Source organism: Lolium perenne, chromosome 5 (genome assembly GCF_019359855.2).
Source record: "Lolium perenne isolate Kyuss_39 chromosome 5, Kyuss_2.0, whole genome shotgun sequence".
In the NCBI taxonomy this organism is placed as follows: domain Eukaryota; kingdom Viridiplantae; phylum Streptophyta; class Magnoliopsida; order Poales; family Poaceae; genus Lolium; species Lolium perenne.
Window position 1 is genome coordinate 175,032,691 of NC_067248.2, and position 17,894 is coordinate 175,050,584.

At 43.6% G+C, this 17,894-nt stretch overlaps 1 protein-coding gene and 1 long non-coding RNA gene across 9 annotated transcripts; both read right to left on the reverse strand.

The window, feature by feature from the left end:
* Positions 1-2,330: 2,330 nt before the first annotated feature.
* On the reverse strand, positions 2,331-4,886 carry LOC127346583 (uncharacterized). 2 transcript variants are annotated; one of them, XM_051372874.2, is made up of 5 exons: positions 4,457-4,886; positions 4,202-4,375; positions 3,853-3,975; positions 3,031-3,174; positions 2,331-2,935 (listed from the first exon to the last, which is right to left on the reverse strand). In XM_051372874.2, the coding sequence occupies exons 2-5, from the start codon at positions 4,319-4,321 to the stop codon at positions 2,480-2,482; spliced, it is 843 nt and encodes a 280-aa protein (XP_051228834.1). In that variant the 5' UTR covers positions 4,322-4,375; positions 4,457-4,886; the 3' UTR covers positions 2,331-2,479. The 2 variants fall into 2 exon arrangements, with proteins under 2 accessions (XP_051228834.1, XP_051228829.1); XM_051372869.2 differs by having other exon boundaries at positions 4,477-4,883.
* An 8,486-nt stretch (positions 4,887-13,372) lies between these two features.
* On the reverse strand, positions 13,373-17,571 carry LOC127346551 (uncharacterized). Of its 7 annotated transcripts, XR_007879580.2 has the most exons (6): positions 17,119-17,571; positions 16,927-16,992; positions 15,504-16,775; positions 14,179-14,290; positions 13,912-13,997; positions 13,373-13,839 (listed from the first exon to the last, which is right to left on the reverse strand). It is a non-coding gene; the product is annotated as an uncharacterized lncRNA (long non-coding RNA). The 7 variants fall into 7 exon arrangements; XR_007879574.2 differs by having other exon boundaries at positions 15,504-16,992; XR_007879572.2 differs by having other exon boundaries at positions 16,927-17,571.
* Positions 17,572-17,894: the final 323 nt, after the last annotated feature.

A 17,894-nucleotide genomic window follows, 5' to 3' on the forward strand; every position in this document is an offset into this window, starting at 1 on the left:
GCACGAATTTGAAGCTTCAGATGCTTTGATTTGCCTGATTCAGGAAGTTTTCCTGGAGATTTGCAGGGAGGAAGACAGATCTGGGGGCCAACGAAGGAGGAAGAAGGAGGAAGGGAGGAGGAAGAGACCGTGGTGGACAAAAAGACTTGTTTTTTTTGTCTTGGATCTGGGGCTGGTCGGTCCTTTGTATTTGGTCTGGGGCTATCTGGGCCCGAAATTCCCGCTCGGGAGACAGTTTCCCGCTCATTAATTGCCTCCTTTCCTTTTTTGGACGTGGGAAGATGGTCCCGGGGGAATCTTTCCTTAAATGGAAACGGGGGCTGGATCGGCCTACCAGGCCCCCGGGGGCTCGCTAGTCGCGTCCAAGTTTAAATAAATGTAGTGCATTTGGTTTTGCAGGTGAGCATGCAATGCGCGCGTGTGGGCAGTGATGGCGGACGTGATTAGAATCACACAAGTGAAGCGCGCGTATGTGAGAAGGCGAGGAAGGGAGCAAAGCGCTGGAATCAAGTGGACCGCTCGTCATTAATTCCTCCTCTTTTGTGTCGTGCAATCGGCAAAGCATGCCCACGCCCTTCTCGCCCGGGACGCCAGCACATGCCCCGGTACAGGAAAACGGGAGCAGCCGACGCACGGTCATTACTACGGAGTAGAAGCGGAAGGGAATCCCTCCTGGCTTTCTCTCGTTCGCACACGGTGGTAGACGTTTTTGATTTCCTACTTTTGCGCAAAAACTGCCACAGCTTCCAATTTCAGTACGCGCGCGCGCGCACGCTTTCGACTTCACCTCGTGCTCTCTTTCGCGCCTTCTTCCGCGCTCTTGCTGCCGGGGTCGTTCGCGGCCGGCGCATGATCCGCCACGCACTGGAACCGGCAGGCGATCGGCTTCGGCTTCCGCTCCTCGATCATCAGAGCGCGAAGGCACCGCTTCCTCCTCGGCGGCGCCGGGGCCGCCCCGCTGCCACTTGCTGCCTTGCGGCGGCACAGTTCTCGCCGGCTCCTTCGGCTTCTCCTGCGGCTCCTTGCTTGGCGCCACCACCACCGGCTTCTCGTGCGCGTTCTTGATGTCCACGCGCACCCCGGGGTCGCCGGAGCTGCACGTGCTCTCCTCCATCGTCGAGTTGTTCACGCCCTGCACGTTGCTGTTCACGTTCGCGGCCACCGACGACGATGGCCTCGCGGAGGACCCCTCCGGCTCGTTGGCGGTCCTCGGCGGAGGTGGCGCGCCGCTGGGCCCGTCCCCGAGGACCATGCTCGCGCCGACGTTGTGGCCGGCCAGCGTGATGACGCGGTACCCCTGGTCGGGCGGCCTTGGCGCCGGCGGCGTCTCGCGGCCGGCGAGGCTCTTGAGCCCGTCCTCGATCTCCCGCCGGTACGGCGCGCGTGCACCGTCGAAGAGGCGCGCCCTCGGGAAGCCGGAGATGGTGATCTTGGCGTCGTCGCCCCCGCGCCCACCGTCCCCGCTCGTGCCCGTGGCCGGGGGCGGCGACCTTGAGAGCGTCAGCTCCAGGTCAGCCACCGCCGTCCTGGCTCCCCGCGACCGCAGCGAGTCTAAGGCTTCGACAGCAATCGTGCCCGATTCATCGGACGAGTCAGCCTGGATGGGAATGTCTTCCTCCGCGTCGCGAGTTAGCGGAGCTCGCGGCGCAGTCTCCGCCGGAGCTGGTGGGGGTGGCGGTGGGCCTGGTGGCTGAGGTCGAGTCGAGGCTGGCATTGGCCGCGGCTGCTGGCGCCACGACCCCACATTGCTTCTGTAAGGAAGCCAGAACCGGAACGGCTGTGGCGGCACCGGCGGCACCGGCGGCACCGACGACGGCTGTTGTTGGCCGGACATGGCTGCCGCGCGGAGGTCGATCAATGGGCTGGATGGGAGGCAATGGTTATACTAGGTGTTAGCATCGGATCAGCGTAGGGTGGCAGTTTCATAGGGCTGTGTTGCCTTGAGCGTGTCAAGGAAAGAAAGGAATTGGAGGCTTTTCTTGGCTTGCAGCTCTGGAGAAAGAAGGATGGATGGATGTACCGGTTGCTTGCTTGCTTAACTCACTCACCCACAAGTTTCAAGTTTGGGCCAGGTTCAGAACTTGGCATCTGCTTCATCTAGTTGGCTTCAATTTTCATATAACTAATTCACAATAGTTCACATAACATCATTCTAAATTTGTTTGCCAGACAGATCAGTCGCGAGATTCAGTTGCCCGGGAAGTTCAGAATAAACTGCAGAGCAAGCAAGCCTATAGCAGGATAGCTTCTGACAAGTGGAATTTTATTCACATAATCGCTGAGACAGTTATAGTTCAACAAGCAACAACTATCGTAGACCACATCACAAATGACAAAACGGGGAACATGATGTTATTAGTAATATTGCATATACCACTGTTAATAATCCAAAACTCAACAAACACTACACTATCAACAACGAAATTGTAAGTACACACTAACTTGGTTGTAAACAATGACTCCATCCAGGCTTCACAGTTTATACTTCTTGTCTTGCCGATCTAAGAGAATTTCCATGTCGTCCAGATCTTCTCTGCTGCCACCGTTCCTTAATATCGCTACTCTGTTCTGTTAGGAGGTCACTACTAATATCACAGTTTTCTTCAGTATAGTGCTTGTTATCAACGTTGCTTGCCACACCCCGAAGCCGAGCGGTTTCCGCTATCAGGTCATTGACCAGCATCTCCGTTGTCTTCGCGGTAATTCCTCTCACATACCATGCAATGGGCTGTGGAGGTAAGATAGCAGGTTCAATAAGCTGATCCAAGGTGATGGCAGATCCAACTCTTCCTCTGCCGGCAGTACAAGAATCATATTCTTCCAGAGTATTTGGATCAAGAGGAAGGCATGCTTCCTTGTCAACAAATAGGGGCTCTATTTTCCAGCAACCCTCAAATTTCTTCATAAAACCACTTCTTCCTTGTTTGAACTTAACCTGCAATGTATTAAGCACGAAACCACACATTATGATATCAGGCAACATACAACATGTGTTGACCAAAGGCTAGTGGAGAAGTTCCATGGTTATACAGTGTGATTTCTTCTGTTCTGATCCACAAAAACATGAACTGACAAGATGCCAGACCACCAGAGGAATTTCCATATGGCTGCCTGCTCCACTTCAACGACCTGCCTTGATCCTTCATCAAGCAAGACCTTCCTTGATACCACTTCCTAAAAATTAGAACAATATCATGTGCATGAGTTTGATGCTCCTGGGTAAGATAACTCGGTTTCATTTCACCGTAACAGCAATTCCTCGGGTCGTTTTAGCTAGCAGAAGCAACCAAATTTGGAAACACATACACACACATGCTGTATGGGACATCAATTTTCTGTTATACTATTCAAGGACTGGACTAGATATTCCATCCAAACTATAAAGAAAACACAGGACACATCAAATATCATATTGTCATTTGACAAAAGAATAGACTTGGGGGTACATTTGCACCACTATTCTGAGTTCTGATCAACAGCTTAAATTAGATCTTGAGCTAGTTAATGGACCTCCAAGAATAGTACGAGAAGTAAACATAGTCCAGCATTTTTGGGGGAGTAATGACTACGCTACAAATAAATGGATTACATCAGAGACCTAATTTGCTATGGACAATCACATACAGCAGACAATGACAGAGTGACTTGCACTTATAACTAGAAGAACCATTAATAAACTGAAATCGGACACAATAAATTGTTTCCATTATTCATGGAAACTCAATTCTAAGTGATACAAAAATTTCAATATGTCCATATTAGATAACAATTAAAAACAGGGTTGAAGTATCAGATAGTTCACTTGACAAACACAAGCTTGGCAATTCTGAATAAGAAAAGATCTGTACATACCTTAATATTTTTGAACACTCTTTTGTTCTCAGGATCAATTATAATGTTGTAAACTGCATCCGGTGGTAATCCTGCCTCAAATCTCAAATTAAGATTGCAGAGAGAGCCTTGTGGCACAGTGACCTGTAATTGTGAAGATTTGCTACTGTAATATCAGGGGATATCAAAATAATTAAACAATCTTGAACTTATTATGATCTACTGGCACATCAAACTAAGGAATGTTCCAATAAGAAATTTAACTCGTCTGATGTCCCAACACAATTTGTCTTTTCGGATAAAAGACCATTTATTAACTCGCAAGCATCCCTAGCCGAGGCATGTAATCCTCCTATTACAACTCATTTACCTTGATTTCTGGAGGATGATCAGTCCAAATAGGGTCATTTCTCCAAGCCTGGAGCTGCTTCTCCAATCTAACATCTGCAGCAGCAGCACTACATAATCCCCTGACCTTCTCTGACGACATTTGAGCCTTGACATCACCACCGCCGCCCGTCTTCAAGAAACGCCCCAAATGCAGCTATTACAAGACCCAAACTGGCAAAAGTTACTTACATTTGCGCGAATAATGTCGATCGCGCGAGAAAAGGAAATTCTTTACCTGATCAAGAAGCAACCAACCTTGAGAGAGTTCTGAATCTTATCCGGGATCTGCATGAGGCTATCGACAGGTCTGTGCAGCCAGCCAGCCGTCCGGAGGCTCACCCCCGGGTCTTGGTTACTGCTTCCCATTGGAAGGCAAAAACAAAGCCCGCTCGTCACGCCCTGGAACAAGATCTAACAAACCTCGGAGGAAGGAAATGGACGAACTGGGGCTCGAGTGATGTGGCGATTGGCTCCGGAATGGACGGACCGGCAGAGGAAGAAGCGAAGAACAGCCGCTCCGGCGATTCTTTGGTTCGGTTTGCGGTGATTGATTTGGGATGGGGAAGGGATGAAGCCAATTGGAGCACGAGCGAGACCACGCGAAGTTCCGGAGAGCCCGTCCTTTTTCATGGCCAGTTCATCCAATCGCAATCCCCAAATACTACTAGTACTCCGTATTTTTTTTTCCGACGAACAGTCACCCACAAGCATTGACTAACAATTTTTTTTTGACTAACTACATAGTTGGCTGAAAGATTCTCTGGCGTTGGGTTGGCCTGATTTTTGCAAAAAAATTATGAACCAAGGACTTGTGTAGTTTGCATACTAGGTTTGCCAAATTTCACACTTCGAGAAGATCTTGCCGCACTTTCCGAGTCAATGACAAGTGGGGTGGGGCATATACTGCATTGACAAAAATCTTGCCATAAGTGAGGGCATGAACAATGGTGGCATACACAATTAATTGCTCCATGTAAAAAAGTTGTCAAAAGCAATATGGTGAATTGTATCTCTCCAATGGAAGCTACAACTTTAGTTTAATAAAAAGAGAAGGGACCCCACAAATATGACACTATATATCTCTTTCTCTCTCCAAAAAGCATGATTTTAAGGCTTAAGATCACACTCCCTGAAGAGGAGGATGCCTCCTTATCCGAACCTACTTTGGACCACCCGAACCTAGCTAAAGGTGTGAGGCAGTACCTCTAGGGCAGTGCATTGGGCATGCCCTAAGAGCATCTCCAGCCGTGTTCCCCGAAGCGCTCCCGAACGGCCCCAAATTTAGCGTTTGGGGACGTTGCTCCCTAGCGCGTCCCGCAAACATAAATTGATTTTTTTTTAAATTTAATCGAAAAAGTTAAATTCATTCAAACTTGCTATATATTACATAGATTTGAACTAAATTCGATGAAATTTAAACCTAAACCCTAATCTAGTCGTACTAACGGTGGCCAGAGGGGTGGTAGTACTGGCGGAAGCTGTATATGCCGTCATCGATAACGTCCTGCTAGCCGTGCTCGCCGGGCTCATCGCCGGGCTCGTCCTTCACCCCGCCGATGGGCCCAGCTTCGTCGTCGTTGGTGAGGTCGACGAGCGGCATCCCAGCGGTGCGGATGGACATGGAGACGCCCCGTCGATGTCGCCCCTCCAGGCGTCCTTGTCGTTCAAGGACACCATGTACGCCGCGTGCAACCCTAGGCAGTCCTCGAGGTCGTCGCTGTTGGCAATGAGGCGCTGCCGCCGCTCGTACTCTGCCATCTGCGTGGCCTTTGCGGCTTCCTTGTCGTCCTGCTCTTCCTTCACCTCCGGCTTCCGAACGAGGAGGGCGCCGCCAGCGCGCCTCTGCTGTTGCCACACTGGTTCGCGGATGGTGATGCTAATGCTGCTACCATCGCGCAACTGAGCGGGAGGTGTCGCGTACTCGGGCTCCTCCTTCACCTCGCGCTTCGGCACGTTGTACGGCATGGCGCGGTGCGAGGAAGGCGTCGATCACGATGGCCCTAAGAAGTAGAGTTCGAGTAGGACGAGTACGTATTCCTCGGTTTCCAGCGCGCTGAAGCCAGAGGAGATGGCGCCGGAGAAGGTGGCATCTCCAACCATGCGGCGCCGATGTGGATGACATCGACGACGGCCGAGAGGGTGCGCCCAGGAACGCCCCAGAAAAGGACACGCCCCTTGATACGTCTCCGACGTATCGATAATTTCTTATGTTCCATGCCACATTATTGATGTTATCTACATGTTTTATGCACACTTTATGTCATATTCGTGCATTTTCTGGAACTAACCTATTAACAAGATGCCGAAGTGCCCGATTCTTGTTTTCTGCTGTTTTTGGTTTCAGAAATCCTAGTAAGGAAATATTCTCGGAATTGGACGAAATCAAAGCCCAGGGGCCTATTTTCTCACGAAGCTTCCAGAAGTCCGAAGGAGAGACGAAGAGGGGCCACGGAGGGGCCACACCCTAGGGCGGCGCGGCCCCCCCTTGGCCGCGCGGCCCTGTGGTGTGGGGCCCCCGTGCCGCCTCTTGACCTGCCCTTCCGCCTATAAAAAGTCTCCGTGACGAAACCCCCGCATCGAGAGCCACGATACGGAAAACCTTCCGGAGACGCCGCCGCCGCCGATCCCATCTCGGGGATCCGGAGATCGCCTCCGGCACCTGCCGGAGAGGGGAATCATCTCCCGGAGGACTCTACGCCGCCATGGTCGCCTCCGGTGTGATGTGTGAGTAGTCTACCCCTGGACTATGGGTCCATAGCAGTAGCTAGATGGTTGTCTTCTCCCCATTGTGCTATCATTGTCGGATCTTGTGAGCTGCCTAACATGATCAAGATCATCTATCTGTAATTCTATATGTTGCGTTTGTTGGGATCCGATGAATAGAGAATACTTGTTATGTTGATTATCGAAGTTATATCTATGTGTTGTTTATGATCTTGCATGCTCTCCGTTATTAGTAGATGCTCTGGCCAAGTTGATGCTAGTAACTCCAAGAGGGAGTATTTATGCTCGATAGTGGGTTCATGCCTGCATTGACACCTGGGACAGTGACAGAAAGTTCTAAGGTTGTGTTGTGCTGTTGCCACTAGGGATAAAACATTAGTGCTATGTTCAAGGATGTAGTCACTAGTTACATTACGCGCCATACTTAATGCAATTGTGCATTGTTAGCAACTTAATACCGGAGGGGGTTCGGATGATAACTCGAAGGTGGACTTTTTAGGCATAGATGCGGTTGGATGACGGTCTATGTACTTTGTCGTAATGCCCAATTAAATCTCACTATACTCATCATGATATGTATGTGCATGGTCATGCTCTCTTTATTTGTCAATTGCCCAACTGTAATTTGTTCACCCAACATGCTGTTCGTCTTATGGGAGAGACACCTCTAGTGAACTGTGGACCCCGGTCCAATTCTCTTTACTGAAATACAATCTACTGCAATACTTGTTCTACTGTTTTCTGCAAACAATCATCTTCCACACAATACGGTTAACTCTTTGTTACAGCAAGCCGGTGAGATTGACAACCTCACTGTTTCGTTGGGGCAAAGTACTTTGGTTGTGTTGTGCAGGTTCCACGTTGGCGCCGGAATCACTGGTGTTGCGCCGCACTACATCTCGCCGCCATCAACCTTCAACGTGCTTCTTGACTCCTACTGGTCCGATTAAACCTTGGTTTCTTACTGAGAAACTTGCCGCTGTGCGCATCACACCTTCCTCTTGGGGTTCCCAACGGACGTGCCAACCACACGCATCAAGCAAATTTACGGCGCCGTTGTCGGGAGATCAAGACACGCCCCAAGGGGAGTCTCCACTTCTCAATCTCTTTACTTTGTTTTTGTCTTGCTTAGTTTTATTTACTACTTTGTTTGCTGCACTAAATCAAAATACAAAAAAATTAGTTGCTAGTTTTACTTTATTTGCTATCTTGTTTGCTATATCTAAAACACAAAAAAATTAGTTTACTTGCATTTACTTTATCTAGTTTGCTTTATTTACTGTTGCTAAAATGGCCAACGCTGAAAACACTAAGTTGTGTGACTTCACAACCACAAATAATAATGATTTCTTATGCACACCTATTGCTCCACCTGCTACTACAGCAGAATTCTTTGAAATTAAACACGCTTTCTTGAATCTTGTTATGCGAGAGCAATTTTGCAGTGTTAGTTCTGATGATGCTGCTGCCCATCTTAATAATTTTGTTGAACTATGTGAAATGCAAAAATATAAAGATGTAGATGGTGCTATTATTAAACTAAAATTGTTCCCTTTCTCATTAAGAGGAAGAGCTAAAGATTGGTTGCTATCTCTGCCTAAGAATAGTATTGATTCATGGACTAAATGCAAGGATGCTTTTATTGGTAGATATTATCCCCCTGCTAAAATTATATCTTTGAGGAGTAGCATAATGAATTTTAAACAATTAGATACTGAACATGTTGCTCAAGCTTGGGAAAGAATGAAATCTTTGGTTAAAAATTGCCCAACCCATGGACTGACTACTTGGATGATCATCCAAACCTTCTATGCAGGACTAAATTTTTCTTCGCGGAATTTATTGGATTCAGCTGCTGGAGGTACCTTTATGTCCATCACTCTTGGTGAAGCAACAAAGCTTCTTGATAATATGATGATCAATTACTCTGAATGGCACACACGGAAAGAGCTCCACAAGGTAAGAAGGTAAATTCATCGAAGAAACCTCTTCTTTGAGTGATAAGATTGATGCTATTATGTCTATGCTTGTGAATGATAGGACTAATATTGATCCTAATAATGTTCCGTTAGCTTCATTGGTTGCACAAGAAGAACATGTTGATGTAAACTTCATTAAAAATAATAATTTCAACAACAATGCTTAGGAACAATTCTAGTAACAACTATAGACCATATCCTTATAATAATGGCAACGGCTATGGTAATTCTTATGGTAATTCTTACAACAATAATAGGAATTCACCCCCTGGACTTGAAGCCATGCTTAAAGAATTTATTAGTACACAAACTGCTTTTAACAAATCTGTTGAAGAAAAGCTTGGGAAAATTGATATACTTGCTTCTAAAGTCGATAGTCTTGCTGCTGATGTTGATCTTTTGAAATCAAAAGTTTTGCCTAATGAGAATCATCATAATAAAATTACTACTACAGCAAATTCCATTCAAGTTAGAATTAATGAGAATATAAGATTAATGGCTGAACTGCGTGCTAGGTGGGATAGAGAAGAAAATGAAAAACTAGCTAAAGAGAAGAATATAGCTAAAGTTTGGACTATTACCACCACTAGTAATGCTAATGCTACACATGTTGCTACACCTCCTACTCATACTAATAAAAGAATTGGTGTTAGCAATGTTTCCACTTCTAATGCAAAGCGCGAAAAACTGCCTGAAACTGCCTTTGATAAAGCTGCTGAAATTTTTTCCAACATTGGGGATGATGATCCCATTGCTTTAGATTATAATGGTTTGAATTTTGATGATTGCCACATCTCTGAAGTTATAAAGTTCTTGCAAAAACTTGCTAAAAGTCCTAATGCTAGTGCTATAAATTTGGCTTTTACACATCATATTACAAATGCTCTTATAAAAGCTAGAGAAGAGAAACTAGATCGCGAAGCCTCTATTCCTAAAAAGCTAGAGGATGGTTGGGAGCCCATCATTAAGATGAAGGTTAAAGATTTTGATTGTAATGCTTTATGTGATCTTGGTGCAAGTATTTCTGTTATGCCTAAGAAAATTTATAATATGCTTGACTTGCCACCGCTGAAAAATTGTTATTTGGATGTTAATCTTGCTGATCATTCTACAAAGAAACCTTTGGGGAAAGTTGATAATGTTCGCATTACCGTTAACAATAACCTTGTTCCCGTTGATTTTGTTGTCTTGGATATTGAATGCAATGCATCTTGTCCCATTATATTGGGAAGACCTTTTCTTCGAACTGTTGGTGCTGTTATTGATATGAAGGAAGGTAATATAAAATATCAATTTCCTCTCAAGAAAGGTATGGAACACTTCCCTAGAAAGAGAATGAAGGTACCTTTTGATTCCATTATGAGAAAAAATTATGATGTTGACACTTCGTCTCTTGATAATACTTGATACACACTTTCTGCGCCTAGCTGAAAGGCGTTAAAGAAAAGCGCTTATGGGAGACAACCCATGTTTTTACCTACAGTACTTTGTTTTTATTTTGTGTCTTGGAAGTTGTTTACTACTGTAGCAACCTCTCCTTATCTTAGTTTTGTGTTTTGTTGTGCCAAGTTAAGCCGTTGATAGAAAAGTAAGTACTAGATTTGGATTACTGCACAGTTCCAGATTTCTTTGCTGTCACGAATCTGAGTCCACCTCCCTGTAGGTAGCTCAGAAAATTAAGCCAATTTACGTGCATGATCCTCAGATATGTACGCAACTTTCATTCAATTTGAGCATTTTCATTTGAGCAAGTCTGGTACCATTTTAAAATTCGTCAATACGAACTGTTCTGTTTTGACAGATTCTGCCTTTTATTTCGCATTGCCTCTTTCGCTATGTTGGATGAATTTCTTTGATCCATTAATGTCCAGTAGCATTATGCAATGTCCAGAAGTGTTAAGAATGATTGTGTCACCTCTGAATATGTCAATTTATATTGTGCACTAACCCTCTAATGAGTTGTTTCGAGTTTGGTGTGGAGGAAGTTTTCAAGGATCAAGAGAGGAGTATGATGCAACATGATCAAGGAGAGTGAAAGCTCTAAGCTTGGGGATGCACCCGGTGGTTCACCCCTGCATACATCAAGAAGACTCAAGCGTCTAAGCTTGGGGATGCCCAAGGCATCCCCTTCTTCATCGACAACATTATCAGGTTCCTCCCCTGAAACTATATTTTTATTCCATCACATCTTATGTGCTTTTTCTTGGAGTGTCGGTTTGTTTTTGTTTTTGTTTTGTTTGAATAAAATGGATCTAGCATTCACTTTATGGGAGAGAGACACGCTCCGCTGTAGCATATGGACAAGTATGTCCTTGGTTTCTACTCATAGTATTCATGGCGAAGTTTCTCCTTCGTTAAATTGTTATATGGTTGGAATTGGAAAATGATACATGTAGTAATTGCTATAAATGTCTTGGGTAATGTGATACTTGGCAATTGTTGTGCTCATGATTAAGCTCTTGCATCATATGCTTTGCACCCATTAATGAAGAAATACATAGAGCATGCTAAAATTTGGTTTGCATATTTGGTTTCTCTAAGGTCTAGATAATTTCTAGTTTTGAGTTTGAACAACAAGGAAGACGGTGTAGAGTCTTATAATGTTTTCAATATGTCTTTTATGTGAGTTTTGCTGCACCGGTTCATCCTTGTGTTTGTTTCAAATAAGCCTTGCTAGCCTAAACCTTGTATCGAGAGGGAATACTTCTCATGCATCCAAAATACTTGAGCCAACCACTATGCCATTTGTGTCCACCATACCTACCTACTACATGGTATTTTCCGCCATTCCAAAGTAAATTGCTTGAGTGCTACCTTTAAAATTCCATCATTCACCTTTGCAATATATAGCTCATGGGACAAATAGCTTAAAAACTATTGTGGTATTGAATATGTAATTATGCACTTTATCTCTTATTAAGTTGCTTGTTGTGCGATAACCATGTTCACTGGGGACGCCATCAACTAGTCATTGTTGAATTTCATGTGAGTTGCTATGCATGTCCGTCTTGTCTGAAGTAAGAGAGATCTACCACCATATGGTTAAGCATGCATATGTTAGAGAAGAACATTGGGCCGCTAACTAAAGCCATGCTCCATGGTGGAAGTTTCAGTTTTGGACAACAATACTCAAATCTCAAATGAGAAAATTATTAATTGTTGTTATATGCTTATGCATAAAAGAGGAGTCCATTATCTGTTGTCTATGTTGTCCCGGTATGGATGTCTAAGTTGAAGAATAATCAATAGCGAGAAATCCAATGCGAGCTTTCTCCTTAGACCTTTGTACAGGCGGCATAGAGGTACCCCTTTGTGACACTTGGTAAAAACAATGCATTGTGATGATCCGGTAGTCCAAGCTAATTAGGACAAGGTGCGGGCACTATTAGTACACTATGCATGAGGCTTGCAACTTATAAGATATAATTTACATGATGCATATGCTTTATTACTACCGTTGACAAAATTGTTTCATGTTTTCAAAATCAAAGCTCTAGCACAAATATAGCAATCGATGCTTTTCCTCTATGGAGGACCATTCTTTTACTTTCAATGTTGAGTCAGTTCACCTATTTCTCTCCACCTCAAGAAGCAAACACTTGTGTGAACTGTGCATTGATTCCTACATATTTGCTTATTGCACTTATTATATTACTCTATGTTGACAATATCCATGAGATATACATGTTACAAGTTGAAAGCAACCGCTGAAACTTAATCTTCTTTTGTGTTGTTTCAATGCCTTTACTTTGAATTATTGCTTTATGAGTTAACTCTTATGCAAGACTTATTGATGCTTGTCTTGAAGTGCTATTCATGAAAAGTCTTTGCTATATGATTCACTTGTTTACTCATGTCATATACATTGTTTCGATCGCTGCATTCACTACATATGCTTTACAAATAGTATGATCAAGATTATGATGGCATGTCACTCTAGAAATTATCTGTGTTATCGTTTTACCTGCTCGGGAATGAGCGAGAACTAAGCAGGGATGCTGATACGTCTCCGACGTATCGATAATTTCTTATGTTCCATGCCACATTATTGATGTTATCTACATGTTTTATGCACACTTTATGTCATATTCGTGCATTTTCTGGAACTAACCTATTAACAAGACTAGTTGAATGCCCGTGCGTTGCTACGGTTTTCTCAAAAAAAAAAAATAGTTCTATGCAAATGTCCTATATGTAAACATAATGAAAGAATAAAAAACATGTATAAAAAGAGATAGATACATAGTAATCTAAAATAAATATCACTTTGCTTGAAGTATCTTGATAATCAATGTCAAATGCATAAGAATGAAGTACATAACTAAATATTTTCTACAATATTGATTAAGATTTAGTCACTGATATTCTCAAAATTATTCTTGTACAACAGCCAGTGTGTTGTCTTCAACTCTATTGCATGATAGATGAGTTTGTGTACCAAAAAAATATTCTTCAGTTTCTAACCATCATCCAAGAGCAATAATGTTGTTACGATTAAAAGTACACATGGAAGATGTTTAAAAGATCAATAGACAAAGATTCCGAGTAGTTTCACAATCAAGCGCGTTGCTTGGAGCATCACAAAGCAGCTAAGAGATGGCTTGGATTATATTGTTCCTAGCTCTATCAATCTTTTTTTACAAAAATATCTCTCTCTGAGAAGAAAGCAACATGTTAATCCCTTATATTCGGTGAGCAGATCTTGCTCTGTATTCCCATTTGTCGTTGCCAGGAACAATTACATCTTGTTGATTAATATTTCACTTGGAAACTGTCTCATGTAATAGTTTTCATATATATTGCCCATGTGATGTAGTAGTACAAGCTTGTGTGACGATGGTAGGATGAGAGTCCGTCCGTTACGCTTCGCTAAATCATGTGGCTTCCTCATGCCATTGTCCACCGGATTGTCCAACTGAACAAGAACAACCAGCTCAATACCATATGTACACACATTCTCTGTAGATCCAAAAATATTAACACTGACCTCAAATGTGCTCTAGCTTGGTATACAAGTATATATGCCATTATTGAGCTTCTTTAGAACATGAAAAGTCCATTGAATGCTTGACGCTATCATGTAATCGAGAAAATGACAATAAATACACATTCACAAACATATAAATATACTTACTCAAAGCAAAATGAAGGTGCACCTGCATGATTTTATCTTAATTGCAATCAAGCTAGTCCTAGAAATTCAGCTCATATAATTACTGGTGCTACGAATTCAGGTTGTTGTCTTAACTCTTACCTTGTTAGCTTGGAGGATGTCATTGCTCCTCCTATCTCGTCTTCATTATATATTATACTGAGGTTTGTTCCTTGTGCTCCTCAGCCCTTTCCTTATTCACTTCATTATCTTTCTATAAAGCAACTGAGTATTAGGTGCAACGGACATATTGATAAAATAGGTACGAAACTTCACACTGTATTTTTCAAAAATCTTTAAACTTGATAGCAAGTCAAATATTATTGATCTGCAGGCTACAAAATTTGGATAAAATGCGAGGGATGTATCTCGAAATTAATTATTTGAGTTAGAACATGCATTTGGAAAATAAATAAATATTACACTCAAACATGTATTTGGATAATGAGAAATACAATGATGCACTTGAATATCAGAAATACTCTATAGGAACATGCATTTGGAAATAATTGTGTCGCTTGATTGTCACGTCATGGGGCTGGTGTAGATGATGTGGACTTCAAAAAGAATATGAACAAAAACCAAACCCCCATCTTGGCGAGTTAGGAAAAAAGCCATGGGCACACTTCTTCATCGGTGTCTCACTGTCGCAAGCCTCCTTTAAACAGCGGCCTCGATTCTGCTGCAACCCCAGCACGATCCACACATAAAATCCATTAAGCCATTCACACAGGGAACCTCTAAGACTATCCAGAATGGAAACTCTGAACTTTACTAATACTACACTCAAGAAAGCATGGCGCAATGGTGGTATGGGTCACCTCTCATTCTTATGTACTTGGATACTGAAGGAACTGTTGCGTTGGTATTTGGTAATAATAAAAGTAGCTCAACAAAGATAAGAAAAAGGTATTGACCAATTCACTATCAGATCCTTGGCAACCATGTGATTGTTTTCAGTTGTATTATAAAACGGATTTAGTCCTCAGTTTGTGCAAAAAAATAAAAATATATTGCTACAAATCAATAAAGAAGAAGATAAGAGAATAAACATAGGGGGCTCAAGAAGGTTTGGGAAGCAAGATCCCCTAAGAGAGAATATGTTATAAAAAACAAAGGTAGTTCTATATCCTGCACAAAATGACACACACCCTAGCACAGTTTTGTGCAAGGGGAAGTTATGCTCGGGGCATTAACCACCTACAAAGCACACAATACGCAGTTTTCGCACGTGGAAGTTAAATTTGTTTGTGAAGGCACAAAAAGAATGTCACTCTAAAAACTGATTAGAGCTATAGATGGATCCCTCTATAATATTATGAAGGTACTACCTCCGGTCTGCAATAATTGACGCGCACAGACGCTAATTGCATGCATGCCAGCGAACACCTCCGTGTCAATTAAAAAGGACCGGAGTGAGTACATACTTGCTCGCAAATCACCTGCTTCCTTGCAAATAGAAAGAAGCTCATCGAGTGGCCCGACAACGGATAGCATGTAGAAGGGCATCTATGCCCATAGTTCAGAAAGTTTGTTCTGGATAGGAATGCCTTCTAGTGGTAGACACCTTGTCATCGTAAAATGGCCTTTAAGACACTATACAGTACCTGAAGAAAATGCAGAATAAGTGTTGTAATCAGAGCCATGCAAGTCCCCGGTTAAGAAGTGAGTCATTTTAGAAACAAAGCAGCAGTTTCACATAGAATTGATGGATTTTTAAGACCCTTGGCCTCATCAATCACCATAGAGCCAGGGAATTTCTAAAGGAAAGTCTTAATTTATTAAGGCTATGTCATAACTTGTCAGCATCACATCAAATGGTAATTCATAGTTGCATTGATGAAAAAATAAAGGAAGTTATAGACCCTGCACCAAAGTAACTATAGAAGTACTATAATAAATAATGATCTAAGGCAAGTAAAACAAAGCAATTCCAAGAAATGTAAGAACAACAGATGTATTAGCTAACATGCGCTACCCGATTGAGTGAGTTTCAAAAATAAAGTATGCAAACATAAACAAACATAAATTTGAATCAGATGATGCATGAAGATTTTTAGATATCTTCATGCACCATTCTCCGGAGAGGATGACGACGCACGTTATCACCGACATACAGGATAAACTTCAAGGTAGGGCAAAATTTACATTATTCCGGTAGCCAGCCATCTGGCACACTTAAGAGGGCGTGATATGGCTGAAAGAACCCCACCCATGTGATATAAAATGGAAATTCTAGTACAGTACAGTCTATTGTAACAAATGAAATTAGGCAAGGTAAAGTACATATACGAAACGTTCCATGTGTAATTGCTTTGGTCTTCAAGTAGCTCAGCAGGCAAAATTGTTTTAGGGTCTTCACAGTCCCATATGGTCAGACATAAATATCTTGAAAATTATTGTATATTGAATTGGATCTACGTTATCCCATCTCAATTATTTGTGTATGGAAGGGAAGCAGGAAGCAAATGGCAGGCTCACCTCATCGCCTGCAAACGAACAGAACAAGACATGATTGAATTGAATTAACCCATGAATCAATCTAAACAATATATGTAGGATATATTAGAGAGAATGCGGCTGAAAATCGCGGCCATTGGAAGGAGTAGGTATCGATGCCGATGTGGTAGCAGCGGATGAGCCAGCCAACGTCATCTTGATGGTGCAGCTTTGAGCATTGGGGTGGCGGCGCGGCGGTCCTGGAATGGGAGACAGCGACAGCGACCCGTATATCACACTTAATTCAGGTTAGAATCGGAGAAGGCAAGACATGATTCACCTAAAGTAATAACTACTAATTCATGATAATATATGTACATCTCTCATGTATAAGTTATGCAATTATCTCACCTTGATACATTGGCCCATAGGCTATATGTGCTCTTCTCTAATCATGTTGAATAAACAGCAGATCCCCTGGTCAAAATCGGAGTAAACAGGAGCATATGCAACACAGTTCATCTCACCTTGCAAAATTGGAGATAAATGAGGCCAAATCGGATGGGGAAGGAGGCCAATTCGGAGTGGACATGGACCGGCTACCTGATTTCTGCCGCCGGGATAAATGAGGCCAAATCGGATGGGGAAGGAGGCCAATTCGGAGTGGACATGGACCGGCTACCTGATTTCCGCATCCGCCCTTCCTGATTCTCGCCGCCGCGCCGGCCTACGAGCCGTCACCGCAGCACTTGCCCCGGTTTCCCACCGCCGCCGCGCCTGCGAGCCGCCACACCTGCCCCTGACTCTGTGAGCTGCTGCACCCGCTCGGCCGCCCCTGGTTCCCTCCGCCCCGGACTTGCTTATTCGCCGGAGAGCCGCCGCCGCCGGCCCTCGTTATCGCCGACGAGGCATCCAAGCCTAGTACCTGTCGCCGCCGCGCCGACGATTGGAGAAACAAGGGAGAAGATGACCAGAGAAATTACTATAGAGAGAGCAGGGAGGGAGGGTGACATGCAATGCGTGGCATGTGGAGAGTATTTTTGGAAAGATAATTAATTTGCCATCAACTACTCCTCAAATATTCCGTTTGTGCGGTGGTTCTCAGATCTGGTCGTTTTACTTTCACGTGATTCCAGCAATCCTACCGTAACACGGCAAGGGGTGGATCTGACGGATGGATATTGAGCGGAGGAGTTGATATTATGTTGAACGGTCCGGATGATCCTAATCTCCTTCACCAAACGCGTTGTATGACGTACGACCAACTCCAATATAATAGTAAAGATGCCGAAGTGCCAGTTGCTGTTTTCTGCTGTTTTTGGTTTCAGAAATCCTAGTAAGGAAATATTCTCGGAATTGGACGAAATCAAAGCCCAGGG

Excerpts from the sequence above, each read along its gene's own strand:
- LOC127346583 (XM_051372869.2), bottom strand. The coding sequence starts at position 4,587 with ATGGGAAGCAGTAACCAAGACCCGGGGGTGAGCCTCCGGACGGCTGGC. Across the intron at positions 3,976-4,201 it reads ATCATCCTCCAGAAATCAAG|GTCACTGTGCCACAAGGCTC; the intron begins GTAAATGAGTTG and ends TCACAATTACAG. Across the intron at positions 3,175-3,852 it reads GAGTGTTCAAAAATATTAAG|GAAGTGGTATCAAGGAAGGT; the intron begins GTATGTACAGAT and ends TCTAATTTTTAG.